General features: G+C 49.0%; 1 protein-coding gene across 9 annotated transcripts in view; it reads left to right on the top strand.

Moving 5' to 3' along the window:
- rerea (arginine-glutamic acid dipeptide (RE) repeats a) overlaps positions 1 to 18,744 on the top strand; it is a 366,496-nt gene that overhangs the window by 159,050 nt on the left and 188,702 nt on the right. For all 9 annotated transcript variants that reach the window (XM_082962263.1, XM_082962261.1, XM_082962262.1 and 6 more), the window contains one exon: positions 10,488 to 10,558. In XM_082962263.1, the coding sequence (XP_082818389.1) occupies positions 10,488 to 10,558 (71 nt within the window). The remainder of the gene's footprint in view (positions 1 to 10,487; positions 10,559 to 18,744) is intronic.

Below are 18,744 nucleotides of genomic sequence, written 5' to 3' on the forward strand. Positions count from 1 at the left end.
CACACACCCTCTCCCCCTCGCTCATGCATATTCAGGTCAGTTAACTGACAATGCATTACAGGACCAATGGCTGGCTTCGGATCCTTTTAATAGACTGAGGATAGAACATAGATCTGAGACACGGTTACAATTCTATCTTTCTGCTGTAGTAGGAATGAGCTGGAGCATGCTCTATCTTTCTGCTGTAGTAGGAATGAGCTGGAGCATGCTCTATCTTTCTGCTGTAGTAGGAATGAGCTGGAGCATGCTCTATCTTTCTGCTGTAGTAGGAATGAGCTGGAGCATGCTCTATCTTTCTGCTGTAGTAGGAATGAGCTGGAGCATGCTCTATCTTTCTGCTGTAGTAGGAATGAGCTGGAGCATGCTCTATCTTTCTGCTGTAGTAGGAATGAGCTGGAGCATGCTCTATCTTTCTGCTGTAGTAGGAATGAGCTGGAGCATGCTCTATCTTTCTGCTGTAGTAGGAATGAGCTGGAGCATGCTCTATCTTTCTGCTGTAGTAGGAATGAGCTGGAGCATGCTCTATCTTTCTGCTGTAGTAGGAATGAGCTGGAGCATGCTCTATCTTTCTGCTGTAGTAGGAATGAGCTGGAGCATGCTCTATCTTTCTGCTGTAGTAGGAATGAGCTGGAGCATGCTCTATCTTTCTGCTGTAGTAGGAATGAGCTGGAGCATGCTCTATCTTTCTGCTGTAGTAGGAATGAGCTGGAGCATGCTCTATCTTTCTGCTGTAGTAGGAATGAGCTGGAGCATGCTCTATCTTTCTGGCAGTCTCTTTCAATTCAATGGGGTTTTCTCTCTCTCTCTCTCTCTCTCTCTCTCTCTCTCTCTCTATCTCTGGGTAGGGTTGGTTCGATAGGGGATTTGAGCGTTTTCTCTCCCCTCGTGTGTGTGTGTGTGTGTGTGTGAGGTAGAACTCATGGCTGCTGGCTGGGGAAAAGCAATAGCCTAGTCTACAAAGGGTCTGTGGCTACGTCCCAACACACACTTCAGTCTTTAAGTCCCAACACACACTTCAGTCTTTAAGTCCCAACACACACACACAAACCACCCCTGAGGCCTGCTCCTCCTCCACTTCCCTGGTTGGTAGAGAGACTCTCTTCTAGAGAACAAAATGGCCAGACTGTAACATGACTACTGGAGCCTGAAGGAGCACATGGCCCACCACCTCAAGATACAATTAACCCATATACACTGAGTGGACAAAACATTAAGAACACCTGCTCTTTCCATCACATAGACTGACCAGGTGAATCCAGGTGAAAGATATGATCCCTTATTGATGTCCTTTCTTATTAAATCCACTTCAATCAGTGTAGATGAAGGGGAGGAGACGGGTTAAAGAAGGAGTTTTAAGCATTGAGACATGGATTGTGTATGTGTGCCATTCAGAGGGTGAACGGGCAAGACTAAATATTAAAGTGTCTTTGAACGGGGGTATGGTAGTAGGTGCCAGAGGCACCGGTTTGTGTCAAGAACTGCAACGCTTCTGGGTTTTATCACGCTCAACAGTTTCCCGTGTGTATCAAGAATGGTCCACCCACCCAGAGAACATCCAGACAAATTGACACAACTGTGGAAAGCATTTGGAGTCGACATGGTCCAGCATCCCTTCCCGACACCTTGTGGAGTCCACGCCCCGACGAATTGAGGCTGTTGTGAGGGCAAAAGGGGGAGGTGCAACTCCATCCACCCAGGCTAAATGAACAGCTTGTTGGAAAGGTTATGGGACACTAACACCTACATTCCCTGATTTGACTTCAAACATGTCATCTCATCTCTTTCAGATTGGACTCTTTTGTTCTCTCCCCCCCTCTCTCTCTCCCTCCCTCCCCCCTCCCTCCCTCCATCCTTCCTTCCCCCCTCTCTCCCTCCATCCCCCTCCCTCCCTCCACCCCTCCCCCTCTCTCTCTCCCTCCATCCCCCCTCTCCCTCTATCCCCCTCTCCCCTCCATCCCTCCCCCTCTCTCTCTCCCTCCATCACCCTCCCCCTCTCCCTCCATCCCCCTCCCCCTCCATCCCTCCCCCCTCTCTCTCTCTCTCCCTCCATCCCCCCCTTCATCCCTCCCCCCTCTCTCTCTCCCTCCACCCCCCTCCATCCCTCCCCCTCTCTCTCTCCCTCCATCCCTCCCCCTCTCTCTCTCCCTCCATCCCCCTCCCCCCTCCATCCCTCCCCCCTCTCTCTCTCCCTCCATCCCCCCCCCCCCTCCATCCCTCCCCCCTCTCTCTCTCCCTCCACCCCCCTCCCCCCTCCATCCCTCCCCCTCTCTCTCTCCCTCCATCCCCCTCCACCCCCCTCCCCCTCTCCTCTCCCTCTCTTTACACATGCTGTCTGCCTCGGTCAGCCCCTCAGGTCACAGTAAAGCACTGATGGAAATGTTCATTCATGTCATCTTGTAAATGACTTCCACTGGAGCCAGGTTGAAAAACAGAGGGAGAAGGAGAGTAAAAAAACAAAGGGAAAGGCTGGAATGAAAGAGGGGTATCCGTGACAATGTTAACCCTCCTACGCACACACGCCCCCCTCCTCTAGAATAGATCATCCAGGTTACTGTGTGTGTTTGCCCCTCAGACAGACAAAGCCCAGGGTACGATCAGAGCTCTCCTCAGCTATTTGATATCTTTATTCCACCTCGCTGCAGCCCCGTAGATAACACGGCCAGATCAGTAACAGACGGAGATAACACGGCCAGATCAGTAACAGACGGAGATAACACGGCCAGATCAGTAACAGCTGGAGATAACACGGCCAGATCAGTAACAGCTGGAGATAACACGGCCAGATCAGTAACAGCTGGAGATAACACGGCCAGATCAGTAACAGACGGAGATAACACGGCCAGATCAGTAACAGACGGAGATAACACGGCCAGATCAGTAACAGACGGAGATAACACGGCCAGATCAGTAACAGCTGGAGATAACACGGCCAGATCAGTAACAGCTGGAGATAACACGGCCAGATCAGTAACAGCCGGAGATAACACGGCCAGATCAGTAACAGCCGGAGATAACACGGCCAGATCAGTAACAGCTGGAGATAACACGGCCAGATCAGTAACAGCCGGAGATAACACGGCCAGATCAGTAACAGCCGGAGATAACACGGCCAGATCAGTAACAGACGGAGATAACACGGCCAGATCAGTAACAGCCGGAGATAACACGGCCAGATCAGTAACAGACGGAGATAACACGGCCAGATCAGTAACAGCTGGAGATAACACGGCCAGATCAGTAACAGCTGGAGATAACACGGCCAGATCAGTAACAGCTGGAGATAACACGGCCAGATCAGTAACAGACGGAGATAACACGGCCAGATCAGTAACAGACGGAGATAACACGGCCAGATCAGTAACAGACGGAGATAACACGGCCAGATCAGTAACAGCTGGAGATAACACGGCCAGATCAGTAACAGCTGGAGATAACACGGCCAGATCAGTAACAGCCGGAGATAACACGGCCAGATCAGTAACAGCCGGAGATAACACGGCCAGATCAGTAACAGCCGGAGATAACACGGCCAGATCAGTAACAGCCGGAGATAACACGGCCAGATCAGTAACAGCCGGAGATAACACGGCCAGATCAGTAACAGCCGGAGATAACACGGCCAGATCAGTAACAGCCGGAGATAACACGGCCAGATCAGTAACAGCCGGAGATAACACGGCCAGATCAGTAACAGCCGGAGATAACACGGCCAGATCAGTAACAGCCGGAGATAACACGGCCAGATCAGTAACAGCCGGAGATAACACGGCCAGATCAGTAACAGCCGGAGATAACACGGCCAGATCAGTAACAGACGGAGATAACACGGCCAGATCAGTAACAGACGGAGATAACACGGCCAGATCAGTAACAGACGGAGATAACACGGCCAGATCAGTAACAGACGGAGATAACACGGCCAGATCAGTAACAGACGGAGATAACACGGCCAGATCAGTAACAGCTGGAGATAACACGGCCAGATCAGTAACAGCTGGAGATAACACGGCCAGATCAGTAACAGCTGGAGATAACACGGCCAGATCAGTAACAGCCGGAGATAACACGGCCAGATCAATAACTGCAACCCGACCAGTTGCCCCGGCAACTGACAGGAAGAAGATCTAGAAGCTTCTCCCTCTTGTTTGCATGCGTTTTTCTCCCTGCCTGCCTGGGTCATGTTTAATAGGGAATGCTGTAGCAAAACGTTTTTTTAAAACACTAAAGGATTATAAGTGTTTCTTATTGGGATAATGAATACCTCCCTGTTTCAGTTCATTTTCTTCTGTTTTTGTTGCCTTATGAACACACGTCTGCTAGTGCCTCCTACCTGAAAGAGACCACTTCTGTGTCCCAAATGGCACCCTTTTCCCTTCACAGTGCACTACTTTAGACCAGAGCCCTGTGGACCCTGACTGTGTATGGAATAGGGGCCCATTTGGCAGCCTGACATGTCTCCTCCTACGTCAGTGCTTCCTCAATGCTATTGCTAAGTGTGCCGTTGTCATTGACTCTGAATTGCTAATGCTAACGGTCTGTCTGAGGCTTTTGTATAATATAAAGGCAGGTTCAGAGAGGGCAAGGAGGCCCTCCCCCCATTTCTCTCTCTCGTTCGCTCGCTGGCTGGCTGGCTGCCTCGGTGGCTGGCTCGCTGGCTCGTTGGTTGGCTCTCTCGCTGGCTGGCTGGCTGACTGGCTGGCTGGCTGGCTCGCTGGCTGGCTGGCTACCTCTCTCGCTGGCTGGCTCTCTCGCTGGCTGGCTGGCTCTCTCGCTGGCTGGCTGGCTCTCTCGCTGGCTGGCTGGCTGGCTGACTGGGTGGCTGGCTGGCTCTCTTGCTGGCTGGTTGGCTCTCTCGCTGGCTGGCTGGCTGGCTCTCTTGCTGGCTGGTTGGCTCTCTCGCTGGCTGGCTGGCTGGCTCTCTTGCTGGCTGGTTGGCTCTCTCGCTGGCTGGCTGGCTGGCTCTCTTGCTGGCTGGTTGGCTCTCTCGCTGGCTGGCTGGCTGGCTCTCTTGCTGGCTGGTTGGCTCTCTCGCTGGCTGGCTGGCTGGCTCTCTCGCTGGCTGGCTGGCTGGCTCTCTCGCTGGCTGGCTGGCTGGCTCTCTTGCTGGCTGGTTGGCTCTCTCGCTGGCTGGCTGGCTGGCTGGCAGTTAGCATGTCTGGTTGCTCAGTGACTCATGTCAGAATGTTCAGTGTTGGGTAAAGGGCAGCGAGGCCAGATCAGACTCTACACACTGATTGGTTGTGGATCATTACACGTCTACTTTTACAATCAATAGTGAAAAGTAGATGAATACATCAGACCTCTGATTGTGTATCTCACTCTGTGTGTGTCTGTGTGTGTGTGGGTGTGTGTGCGTGTGTCTGTGTGTGTGTGTGTCTGCGTGTGTCTGTGTGTGTGTGTGTCTGTGTGGGGGTGTGTGTCTGCGTGTGTCTGCGTGTGTGTGCGTGTGTGTGTGTGTCTGTGTGTGTGTCTGGGTGTGTCTGCGTGTGTGGGTGTGTGTGTCTGGGTGTGTGTGTGCTGCCGTTGTTTGCATGTGCAGCGAGGCCGTTATAATTTATGTTGTGCCAAGCAGAATCAGTTCTGATACCTTTTGCTTACAACATTCAGCAACACCTCTTGATCTTTTTGCTTTACAAAGAGACCTGAAGTAGAATAGGAATAATAATGTTTTACCTTCTGGTCTGTGTTACAGCCTAACCCCCTGGTCTGTGTTACAGCCTAACCCCCTGGTCTGTGTTACAGCCTAACCCCCTGGTCTGTGTTACAGCCTAACCCCCTGGTCTGTGTTACAGCCTAACCCCCTGGTCTGTGTTACAGCCTAACCCCCTGGTCTGTGTTACAGCCTAACCCCCTGGTCTGTGTTACAGCCTAACCCCCTGGTCTGTGTTACAGCCTAACCCCCTGGTCTGTGTTACAGCCTAACCCCCTGGTCTGTGTTACAGCCTAACCCCCTGGTCTGTGTTACAGCCTAACCCCCTGGAGGACTTTTCTGAGGACTACTCTGACTAGCATAATTGAAACTTTTAAATGAAAAGAAGCCTAGTTAATTTAGGAAGTGGTGCTTATCAAAAACACTGGCTGCAGGGTAACATGCGCACACACACACACACACACACACGCGCACACACACACACACACACACACACACACACACACACACACACACACACACACACACACAGGTGCGTACTGTACCGCACACACTGCCGGGGCTAGGAAGGGCTATAGAGGCCACTGCTGCGGTCCTGTAATTTGGAAATTACATTTAGAAATGAGAGAGGAAGGGGCACGGTGTGTGTGTGTGTGTGTGAGAGAGAGAGGAGGGTTCACACACCTGTAAACATGAGTGGTAACTGGACATGTGTAATGGGGTGTAGGGTGGGGAGATAAGAGTGACACTGCCTCTCCACTCTAAATGGAGTGGAACATCATTTCCCCTTGAGGTTCTGTGTTTCTTGCTGTTTGCTTTGTTTTTTTGCATCCCAAATGGCGCCCTATTCCCTACGTAGTACACTACGTCTGACCAGGGCCTGTAGCGCACCGTGTAGGGAGTAGGGTGCCGTTTGGGATACAACCCTTGTCCTGCTCCAAAATAAACCCGACTTAATCATATCACTCCCATTCCAGTTGAATCTGACTGGAGGAAAACGTCTTCAGACCGCTAATGAGACTAAACAGTTAAGAGCTGCTGGGGTCTAAACAGTTAGAGCTGCTGGGGTCTAAACAGTTAGAGCTGCTGGGGTCTAAACAGTTAGAGCTGCTGGGGTCTAAACAGTTAGAGCTGCTGGGGTCTAAACAGTTAGAGCTGCTGGGGTCTAAACAGTTAGAGCTGCTGGGGTCTAAACAGTTAGAGCTGCTGGGGTCTAAACAGTTAGAGCTGCTGGGGTCTAAACAGTTAGAGCTGCTGGGGTCTAAACAGTTAGAGCTGCTGGGGTCTAAACAGTTAGAGCTGCTGGGGTCTAAACAGTTAGAGCTGCTGGGGTCTAAACAGTTAGAGCTGCTGGCGTCTAAACAGTTAGAGCTGCTGGCGTCTAAACAGTTAGAGCTGCTGGGGTCTAAACAGTTAGAGCTGCTGGGGTCTAAACAGTTAGAGCTGCTGGGGTCTAAACAGTTAGAGCTGCTGGGGTCTAAACAGTTAGAGCTGCTGGGGTCTAAACAGTTAGAGCTGCTGGCGTCTAAACAGTTAGAGCTGCTGGCGTCTAAACAGTTAGAGCTGCTGGGGTCTAAACAGTTAGAGCTGCTGGGGTCTAAACAGTTAGAGCTGCTGGGGTCTAAACAGTTAGAGCTGCTGGGGTCTAAACAGTTAGAGCTGCTGGGGTCTAAACAGTTAGAGCTGCTGGGGTCTAAACAGTTAGAGCTGCTGGGGTCTAAACAGTTAGAGCTGCTGGGGTCTAAACAGTTAGAGCTGCTGGGGTCTAAACAGTTAGAGCTGCTGGGGTCTAAACAGTTAGAGCTGCTGGGGTCTAAACAGTTAGAGCTGCTGGGGTCTAAACAGTTAGAGCTGCTGGGGTCTAAACAGTTAGAGCTGCTGGCGTCTAAACAGTTAGAGCTGCTGGCGTCTAAACAGTTAGAGCTGCTGGCGTCTAAACAGTTAGAGCTGCTGGGGTCTAAACAGTTAGAGCTGCTGGGGTCTAAACAGTTAGAGCTGCTGGGGTCTAAACAGTTAGAGCTGCTGGGGTCTAAACAGTTAGAGCTGCTGGGGTCTAAACAGTTAGAGCTGCTGGGGTCTAAACAGTTAGAGCTGCTGGGGTCTAAACAGTTAGAGCTGCTGGGGTCTAAACAGTTAGAGCTGCTGGGGTCTAAACAGTTAGAGCTGCTGGGGTCTAAACAGTTAGAGCTGCTGGGGTCTAAACAGTTAGAGCTGCTGGGGTCTAAACAGTTAGAGCTGCTGGGGTCTAAACAGTTAGAGCTGCTGGGGTCTAAACAGTTAGAGCTGCTGGGGTCTAAACAGTTAGAGCTGCTGGGGTCTAAACAGTTAGAGCTGCTGGGGTCTAAACAGTTAGAGCTGCTGGGGTCTAAACAGTTAGAGCTGCTGGGGTCTAAACAGTTAGAGCTGCTGGGGTCTAAACAGTTAGAGCTGCTGGGGTCTAAACAGTTAGAGCTGCTGGGGTCTAAACAGTTAGAGCTGCTGGGGTCTAAACAGTTAGAGCTGCTGGGGTCTAAACAGTTAGAGCTGCTGGGGTCTAAACAGTTAGAGCTGCTGGGGTCTAAACAGTTAGAGCTGCTGGGGTCTAAACAGTTAGAGCTGCTGGGGTCTAAACAGTTAGAGCTGCTGGGGTCTAAACAGTTAGAGCTGCTGGGGTCTAAACAGTTAGAGCTGCTGGGGTCTAAACAGTTAGAGCTGCTGGGGTCTAAACAGTTAGAGCTGCTGGGGTCTAAACAGTTAGAGCTGCTGGGGTCTAAACAGTTAGAGCTGCTGGGGTCTAAACAGTTAGAGCTGCTGGGGTCTAAACAGTTAGAGCTGCTGGGGTCTAAACAGTTAGAGCTGCTGGGGTCTAAACAGTTAGAGCTGCTGGGGTCTAAACAGTTAGAGCTGCTGGGGTCTAAACAGTTAGAGCTGCTGGGGTCTAAACAGTTAGAGCTGCTGGGGTCTAAACAGTTAGAGCTGCTGGGGTCTAAACAGTTAGAGCTGCTGGGGTCTAAACAGTTAGAGCTGCTGGGGTCTAAACAGTTAGAGCTGCTGGGGTCTAAACAGTTAGAGCTGCTGGGGTCTAAACAGTTAGAGCTGCTGGGGTCTAAACAGTTAGAGCTGCTGGGGTCTAAACAGTTAGAGCTGCTGGGGTCTAAACAGTTAGAGCTGCTGGGGTCTAAACAGTTAGAGCTGCTGGGGTCTAAACAGTTAGAGCTGCTGGGGTCTAAACAGTTAGAGCTGCTGGGGTCTAAACAGTTAGAGCTGCTGGGGTCTAAACAGTTAGAGCTGCTGGGGTCTAAACAGTTAGAGCTGCTGGGGTCTAAACAGTTAGAGCTGCTGGGGTCTAAACAGTTAGAGCTGCTGGGGTCTAAACAGTTAGAGCTGCTGGGGTCTAAACAGTTAGAGCTGCTGGGGTCTAAACAGTTAGAGCTGCTGGGGTCTAAACAGTTAGAGCTGCTGGGGTCTAAACAGTTAGAGCTGCTGGGGTCTAAACAGTTAGAGCTGCTGGGGTCTAAACAGTTAGAGCTGCTGGGGTCTAAACAGTTAGAGCTGCTGGGGTCTAAGCAGTTAGAGCTGCTGGGGTCTAAGCAGTTAGAGCTGCTGGGGTCTAAGCAGTTAGAGCTGCTGGGGTCTAAGCAGTTAGAGCTGCTGGGGTCTAAGCAGTTAGAGCTGCTGGGGTCTAAGCAGTTAGAGCTGCTGGGGTCTAAGCAGTTAGAGCTGCTGGGGTCTAAGCAGTTAGAGCTGCTGGGGTCTAAGCAGTTAGAGCTGCTGGGGTCTAAGCAGTTAGAGCTGCTGGGGTCTAAGCAGTTAGAGCTGCTGGGGTCTAAGCAGTTAGAGCTGCTGGGGTCTAAACAGTTAGAGCTGCTGGGGTCTAAACAGTTAGAGCTGCTGGGGTCTAAACAGTTAGAGCTGCTGGGGTCTAAACAGTTAGAGCTGCTGGGGTCTAAACAGTTAGAGCTGCTGGGGTCTAAACAGTTAGAGCTGCTGGGGTCTAAACAGTTAGAGCTGCTGGGGTCTAAACAGTTAGAGCTGCTGGGGTCTAAACAGTTAGAGCTGCTGGGGTCTAAACAGTTAGAGCTGCTGGGGTCTAAACAGTTAGAGCTGCTGCTGCTGGGGTCTAAACAGTTAGAGCTGCTGGGGTCTAAACAGTTAGAGCTGCTGGGGTCTAAACAGTTAGAGCTGCTGGCGTCTAAACAGTTAGAGCTGCTGGCGTCTAAACAGTTAGAGCTGCTGGGGTCTAAACAGTTAGAGCTGCTGGGGTCTAAACAGTTAGAGCTGCTGGGGTCTAAACAGTTAGAGCTGCTGGGGTCTAAACAGTTAGAGCTGCTGGGGTCTAAACAGTTAGAGCTGCTGGGGTCTAAACAGTTAGAGCTGCTGGGGTCTAAACAGTTAGAGCTGCTGGGGTCTAAACAGTTAGAGCTGCTGGGGTCTAAACAGTTAGAGCTGCTGGGGTCTAAACAGTTAGAGCTGCTGGGGTCTAAACAGTTAGAGCTGCTGGGGTCTAAACAGTTAGAGCTGCTGGGGTCTAAACAGTTAGAGCTGCTGGGGTCTAAACAGTTAGAGCTGCTGGGGTCTAAACAGTTAGAGCTGCTGGCGTCTAAACAGTTAGAGCTGCTGGGGTCTAAACAGTTAGAGCTGCTGGGGTCTAAACAGTTAGAGCTGCTGGGGTCTAAACAGTTAGAGCTGCTGGGGTCTAAACAGTTAGAGCTGCTGGGGTCTAAACAGTTAGAGCTGCTGGGGTCTAAACAGTTAGAGCTGCTGGGGTCTAAACAGTTAGAGCTGCTGGGGTCTAAACAGTTAGAGCTGCTGCTGTCTACTCTATCATCCTCTAACTGTCTCTCTCTCTGTGTTTCAGATTGTGTATATATGGAGAGCCGCAGGCCCAACACTCCCTACTTCATATGTAGCATTCAGGATTTTAAACTGGTGAGTACTTGCTTTTTCCTTCCTCTGTCACTGAGCAGGCCTCTAACCCTGGCCCTATATCCCTGGCCCCGAGCTGGGCTCTAATCCTGGCCCTATAACCCTGGCCCCGAGCTGGCCCTATAACCCTTGCCCTATAACCCTGGCCCTATATCCCTGGCCCCGAGCTGGGCTCTAATCCTGGCCCTATAACCCTGGCCCTATATCCCTGGCCCCGAGCTGGCCCTATAACCCTTGCCCTATAACCCTGGCCCTGAACAGGGCTCTAACTCTGTCACCCCTAGCCTGCTCTTAACTGCAGGCCCCACTACTGTTGTTGGAATTCCTGGTGGTGAAGGCTCTTCAAACAGCTCTTTGATGTGGGTGTTATTATCATTCGTATGTTTTGGGGAGAATGCAGACGGCCTCTGTTTTATGGAAGGCAGATGGGGAATTAAGCATGTGGATGCAGAGCCATCTGTCACTGTGCAGACTAAAGTTAAGTCGAACTGAATAGGGGACATCTGACTCCCTGTATATCAACTGTTGGTTCTTACCAACGCGATCCTAGTGGTTATTTCCAACACTATCCTACGTAGGCTTGGGCGGTATGCCGTATATACGGGATAAAGCCACAGGATGTTTTTTTTTTTTAATTCCGTCAAAACTATTCCTTTGAGGTTTTTCAATAAATTTGTATATTTGTAGCTACTTTTTAAGTGATTTCCTGCAGTCAACTTGTGCAATACGTTAGGAGATAAAGCAGATTGTGTTCTTCATTTCACCTGTCACATTGTTTTACATTATGAAGCTTACCGTAGTTCCCCAGAACACTTGAGACAGTCGTGTTTGTTAGTAAATAGCACAACGGGAGACGGCGGGAGCTGGTGAGTCCATAGTGTTCTAGTTCTATCAGCTGGTGAGTCCATAGTGTTCTAGTTCTATCAGCTGGCGAGTCCATAGTGTTCTAGTTCTATCAGCTGGTGAGTCCATAGTGTTCTATCAGCTGGTGAGTCCATAGTGTTCTAGTTCTATCAGCTGGTGAGTCCATAGCGTTCTAGTTCTATCAGCTGGTGAGTCCATAGTGTTCTAGTTCTATCAGCTGGTGAGTCCATAGTGTTCTAGTTCTATCAGCTGGTGAGTCCATAGTGTTCTAGTTCTATCAGCTGGTGAGTCCATAGTGTTCTATCAGCTGGTGAGTCCATAGTGTTCTAGTTCTATCAGCTGGTGAGTCCATAGTGTTCTAGTTCTATCAGCTGGTGAGTCCATAGTGTTCTAGTTCTATCAGCTGGTGAGTCCATAGTGTTCTATCAGCTGGTGAGTCCATAGTGTTCTATCAGCTGGTGAGTCCATAGTGTTCTATCAGCTGGTGAGTCCATAGTGTTCTATCAGCTGGTGAGTCCATAGTGTTCTATCAGCTGGTGAGTCCATAGTGTTCTAGTTCTATCAGCTGGTGAGTCCATAGTGTTCTAGTTCTATCAGCTGGTGAGTCCATAGTGTTCTAGTTCTATCAGCTGGTGAGTCCATAGTGTTCTAGTTCTATCAGCTGGTGAGTCTATAGTGTTCTAGTTCTATCAGCTGGTGAGTCCATAGTGTTCTAGTTCTATCAGCTGGTGAGTCCATAGTGTTCTAGTTCTATCAGCTGGTGAGTCCATAGTGTTCTAGTTCTATCAGCTGGTGAGTCCATAGTGTTCTAGTTCTATCAACTGGTGAGTCCATAGTGTTCTAGTTCTATCAGCTGGTGAGTCCATAGAGTTCTAGTTCTATCAGCTGGTGAGTCCATAGTGTTCTAGTTCTATCAGATGGTGAGTCCATAGTGTTCTAGTTCTATCAGCTGGTGAGTCCATAGTGTTCTAGTTCTGTCAGCTGGTGAGTCCATAGAGTTCTAGTTCTATCAGCTGGTGAGTCCATAGTGTTCTAGTTCTATCAGCTGGTGAGTCCATAGTGTTCTAGTTCTATCAGCTGGTGAGTCCATAGTGTTCTAGTTCTATCAGCTGGTGAGTCCATAGTGTTCTATCAGCTGGTGAGTCCATAGTGTTCTAGTTCTATCAGCTGGTGAGTCTATAGCGTTCTAGTTCTATCAGCTGGTGAGTCCATAGCGTTCTAGTTCTATCAGCTGGTGAGTCCATAGTGTTCTAGTTCTATCAGCTGGTGAGTCCATAGTGTTCTAGTTCTATCAGCTGGTGAGTCCATAGTGTTCTAGTTCTATCAGCTGGTGAGTCCATAGTGTTCTATCAGCTGGTGAGTCCATAGTGTTCTATCAGCTGGTGAGTCCATAGTGTTCTAGTTCTATCAGCTGGTGAGTCCATAGTGTTCTAGTTCTATCAGCTGGTGAGTCCATAGTGTTCTAGTTCTATCAGCTGGTGAGTCCATAGTGTTCTAGTTCTATCAGCTGGTGAGTCCATAGTGTTCTAGTTCTATCAGCTGGTGAGTCCATAGTGTTCTATCAGCTGGTGAGTCCATAGCGTTCTAGTTCTATCAGCTGGTGAGTCCATAGTGTTCTAATTCTATCAGCTGGTGAGTCTATAGTGTTCTATCAGCTGGTGAGTCCATAGTGTTCTAGTTCTATCAGCTGGTGAGTCCATAGTGTTCTAGTTCTATCAGCTGGTGAGTCCATAGCGTTCTAGTTCTATCAGCTGGTGAGTCCATAGTGTTCTAGTTCTATCAGCTGGTGAGTCCATAGCGTTCTAGTTCTATCAGCTGGTGAGTCCATAGCGTTCTAGTTCTATCAGCTGGTGAGTCCATAGTGTTCTAGTTCTATCAGCTGGTGAGTCCATAGTGTTCTAGTTCTATCAGCTGGTGAGTCCATAGCGTTCTAGTTCTATCAGCTGGTGAGTCCATAGCGTTCTAGTTCTATCAGCTGGTGAGTCCATAGTGTTCTAGTTCTATCAGCTGGTGAGTCCATAGTGTTCTAGTTCTATCAGCTGGTGAGTCCATAGCGTTCTAGTTCTATCAGCTGGTGAGTCTATAGTGTTCTAGTTCTATCAGCTGGTGAGTCCATAGTGTTCTAGTTCTATCAGCTGGTGAGTCTATAGTGTTCTAGTTCTATCAGCTGGTGAGTCCATAGCGTTCTAGTTCTATCAGCTGGTGAGTCCATAGTGTTCTAGTTCTATCAGCTGGTGAGTCCATAGTGTTCTAGTTCTATCAGCTGGTGAGTCCATAGTGTTCTAGTTCTATCAGCTGGTGAGTCCATAGTGTTCTAGTTCTATCAGCTGGTGAGTCCATAGTGTTCTAGTTCTATCAGCTGGTGAGTCCATAGTGTTCTAGTTCTATCAGCTGGTGAGTCCATAGTGTTCTAGTTCTATCAGCTGGTGAGTCCATAGTGTTCTAGTTCTATCAGCTGGTGAGTCCATAGTGTTCTATCAGCTGGTGAGTCCATAGTGTTCTAGTTCTATCAGCTGGTGAGTCCATAGTGTTCTAGTTCTATCAGCTGGTGAGTCCATAGTGTTCTAGTTCTATCAGCTGGTGAGTCCATAGTGTTCTAGTTCTATCAGCTGGTGAGTCCATAGTGTTCTATCAGCTGGTGAGTCCATAGTGTTCTATCAGCTGGTGAGTCCATAGTGTTCTATCAGCTGGTGAGTCCATAGTGTTCTATCAGCTGGTGAGTCCATAGTGTTCTATCAGCTGGTGAGTCCATAGTGTTCTAGTTCTATCAGCTGGTGAGTCCATAGTGTTCTAGTTCTATCAGCTGGTGAGTCCATAGTGTTCTAGTTCTATCAGCTGGTGAGTCCATAGTGTTCTAGTTCTATCAGCTGGTGAGTCCATAGTGTTCTAGTTCTATCAGCTGGTGAGTCCATAGTGTTCTAGTTCTATCAGCTGGTGAGTCCATAGAGTTCTAGTTCTATCAGCTGGTGAGTCCATAGTGTTCTAGTTCTATCAGCTGGTGAGTCCATAGTGTTCTATCAGCTGGTGAGTCCATAGTGTTCTATCAGCTGGTGAGTCCATAGTGTTCTAGTTCTATCAGCTGGTGAGTCCATAGTGTTCTAGTTCTATCAGCTGGTGAGTCCATAATGTTCTAGTTCTATCAGCTGGTGAGTCCATAGTGTTCTAGTTCTATCAGCTGGTGAGTCCATAGTGTTCTAGTTCTATCAGCTGGTGAGTCCATAGCGTTCTAGTTCTATCAGCTGGTGAGTCCATAGAGTTCTAGTTCTATCAGCTGGTGAGTCCATAGCGTTCTAGTTCTATCAGCTGGTGAGTCCATAGCGTTCTAGTTCTATCAGCTGGTGAGTCCATAGCGTTCTAGTTCTATCAGCTGGTGAGTTCATAGCGTTCTAGTTCTATCAGCTGGTGAGTCCATAGTGTTCTATCAGCTGGTGAGTCCATAGCGTTCTAGTTCTATCAGAAATTCTCTGTTGTACGGTGCACATGAGGTGGTGAAGTTACACTAGTATGTTATTCACTACAATATGTATGAAATCAGATATCTTCTAATGGCTTTCTGCCAGAAGTCAAACAGCTCTGGATGTGTTTTCTGTACAGCTGACAGTTTTTTTTCCTTGTGCTTCCTACTAGAGTATTTCATTCTCCTCTGGTCTTCTCCCCTCTGCTCTGTGTACACATGCTGCTCTTCCTTCAGAAAAGCATGCATCACAACTTTATTCATTTGCACAATTTCTCTCCTTCACTTTCGGTTGCAAATGTCCACACTCACTGAAAATGACATTCGGTAGCAACTACCCATGCTTGTATAACTTGGAGCTGGACGTGCCCGTCTTTGTAATTAGTTTGCGTTCATTTTAGTTCGTTAGCATTTACTGAACAGCGTCTATTTGTTTTTGCTATTACTTTGTGCTAATTTTGTTGGCATTCTGGCAATAGAGGCCCAATGGGCTTTTGCGTTTTTGCGCCCCCTTGTGTTCTATGCCAGTAATAGTGTAAATCCCAGGATAAGATAAGGATGGTATGACAATATGAAAGTCTGTATACCGCCATAGCCTAATCTATTACATTTCTCTGCCCAATGGTCTCTCTAACGTTGTGGTAATTCATGTTACAGTACATACTAGACTTTAATGGTTTAGCAGACAGAGGAAACAGACAGAAGAACTGCAAGAGTTATTTTCCAGCCAAGTAGAATGTGATGTGTGGATTGATGTTTTTCTCAATTAGGCGACCTGGAAAAGGTGTTGCTGTGTGAGGAGGCGGCCTATAACATTATATATCTGATCGTGTCTATTGTTGCTAACTGATGACCAGAGATTGATTGTGTTGAATACTTTAGGAGACAATTGTCTGAGACTTTAATGGATGTAAATGAAGAAGCAATTTAAAACATATTTGATTTTAAAGAGCATCTTTTCACCTCCAAATTGTCTGAATTTCCTTTTTTGAGATTTTAATTAGCTGCTTAAAAATGGGCTTGCTCAGCAACAAACACACATTTTTTTACAGTGCTGCCTGCACTGCAGGTGCACTGGTTTTTATAGCTGCAACAAACAATATCTATGGCTGCTCTGTAGCGTGGTTCCCACTGAGACTCTGTAGCGGGGTTCCCACTAAGACTCTGTAGCGGGGTTCCCACTAAGACTCTGTAGCGTGGTTCCCACTAAGACTCTGTAGCGTGGTTCCCACTAAGACCCTGTAGCGGGGTTTCCACTAAGACTCTGTAGCGGGGTTCCCACTAAGACTCTGTAGCGGGGTTCCCACTAAGACTCTGTAGCGGGGTTTCCACTAAGACTCTGTAGCGGGGTTTCCACTAAGACTCTGTAGCGTGGTTCCCACTAAGACTCTGTAGCGGGGTTCCCACTAAGACTCTGTAGCGGGGTTTCCACTAAGACTCTGTAGCGGGGTTCCCACTAAGACTCTGTAGCGTGGTTCCCACTAAGACTCTGTAGCGTGGTTCCCACTAAGACTCTGTAGCGTGGTTTCCACTGAGACTCTGTAGCGGGGTTTCCACTAAGACTCTGTAGCGGGGTTTCCACTGAGACTCTGTAGCGGGGTTCCCACTAAGACTCTGTAGCGGGGTTTCCACTAAGACTCTGTAGCGGGGTTCCCACTAAGACTCTGTAGCGTGGTTTCCACTAAGACTCTGTAGCGGGGTTTCCACTAAGACTCTGTAGCGTGGTTCCCACTAAGACTCTGTAGCGTGGTTCCCACTAAGACTCTGTAGCGGGGTTCCCACTAAGACTCTGTAGCGGGGTTTCCACTAAGACTCTGTAGCGGGGTTCCCACTAAGACTCTGTAGCGTGGTTCCCACTAAGACTCTGTAGCGTGGTTCCCACTAAGACTCTGTAGCGGGGTTTCCACTAAGACTCTGTAGCGGGGTTTCCACTAAGACTCTGTAGCGGGGTTCCCACTAAGACTCTGTAGCGGGGTTCCCACTGAGACTCTGTAGCGGGGTTTCCACTGAGACTCTGTAGCGTGGTTTCCACTAAGACTCTGTAGCGTGGTTCCCACTAAGACTCTGTAGCGTGGTTCCCACTGAGACTCTGTAGCGTGGTTCCCACTGAGACTCTGTAGCGGGGTTTCCACTAAGACTCTGTAGCGGGGTTCCCACTAAGACTCTGTAGCGGGGTTCCCACTAAGACTCTGTAGCGGGGTTTCCACTAAGACTCTGTAGCGGGGTTTCCACTAAGACTCTGTAGCGGGGTTTCCACTAAGACTCTGTAGCGGGGTTTCCACTAAGACTCTGTAGCGGGGTTCCCACTAAGACTCTGTAGCGGGGTTTCCACTAAGACTCTGTAGCGGGGTTTCCACTAAGACTCTGTAGCGGGGTTTCCACTAAGACTCTGTAGCGGGGTTTCCACTAAGACTCTGTAGCGGGGTTTCCACTAAGACTCTGTAGCGGGGTTTCCACTAAGACTCTGTAGCGGGGTTTCCACTAAGACTCTGTAGCGGGGTTTCCACTAAGACTCTGTAGCGGGGTTCCCACTAAGACTCTGTAGCGTGGTTCCCACTAAGACTCTGTAGCGTGGTTCCCACTAAGACTCTGTAGCGGGGTTTCCACTAAGACTCTGTAGCGTGGTTCCCACTAAGACTCTGTAGCGGGGTTTCCACTAAGACTCTGTAGCGGGGTTTCCACTGAGACTCTGTAGCGGGGTTTCCACTGAGACTCTGTAGCGGGGTTTCCACTGAGACCCTGTAGCGGTGTTTCCACTAAGACCCTGTAGCGGGGTTCCCACTAAGACCCTGTAGCGGGGTTCCCACTAAGACTCTGTAGCGGGGTTCCCACTAAGACTCTGTAGCGGGGTTTCCACTAAGACTCTGTAGCGGGGTTTCCACTAAGACTCTGTAGCGGGGTTTCCACTAAGACTCTGTAGCGGGGTTTCCACTAAGACTCTGTAGCGGGGTTTCCACTAAGACTCTGTAGCGGGGTTTCCACTAAGACTCTGTAGCGGGGTTCCCACTAAGACTCTGTAGCGGGGTTCCCACTAAGACTCTGTAGCGGGGTTCCCACTAAGACTCTGTAGCGGGGTTTCCACTAAGACTCTGTAGCGGGGTTTCCACTAAGACTCTGTAGCGGGGTTCCCACTAAGACTCTGTAGCGGGGTTCCCACTTAGACCAAATGAAGCACCATTAAGATGTTACAACCCTGTCTCATATCTATATTAACATGAGGTGCCTCTCTGAGCTGTGGATGAGGGGCCCGGGAAGGAGGCCCCCAGGGAGGAATCCGGGTGATGATGGGAGGTCACTGCTGGGGCCACATGGCTCAGGGAGGAAGAAGCAGTGGGGGTGTGTGTGTTTAGATAAAGGTTCCTTAGCAGCGGTGCTTTAATCAGATTGCAGATAGGAGACGGCTGAGGACACACACCAATAACGCAGTGTTTGAGTCTCATCCACAGCTTTGATGAAGTGTGCTTCCAGAGGTCTCTGTCTAACAGAAATATGCCTAATTGTCCAGGGAGAGAGAGACAACAGGTTACATCAGCCTCTTTCTTTTCTCTCTCGCCCTCTGCCTGTCTCTCGCCCTCTGCCTGTCTCTCGAGCACTCCTCTCTATTCAAGGGGCTTTATTGGCATGGGAACATACGTTTACATTGACAAAGCAAGTGAAATGTTCAATAAACAAAAGGGAAATAAGCAATCAGAAATTAACCGTAAATATTACACTCACAAAAGTTTAAAAATTTTAGACATTTCAAATGTTATATTATGACTATGTCCAGTGTTGTAACAAGGTGTAAATAGTTGAAGTATGAATTGGAAAATCAATAAACAGATAGAGGTTGTATTTACAATGGTGAATCGCTGTCTCCCTCTTTCCCTCT

Source organism: Salmo salar, chromosome 15 (assembly GCF_965601325.2).
Source record: "Salmo salar chromosome 15, fSalSal1, whole genome shotgun sequence".
In the NCBI taxonomy this organism is placed as follows: Eukaryota; Metazoa; Chordata; class Actinopteri; order Salmoniformes; family Salmonidae; genus Salmo; species Salmo salar.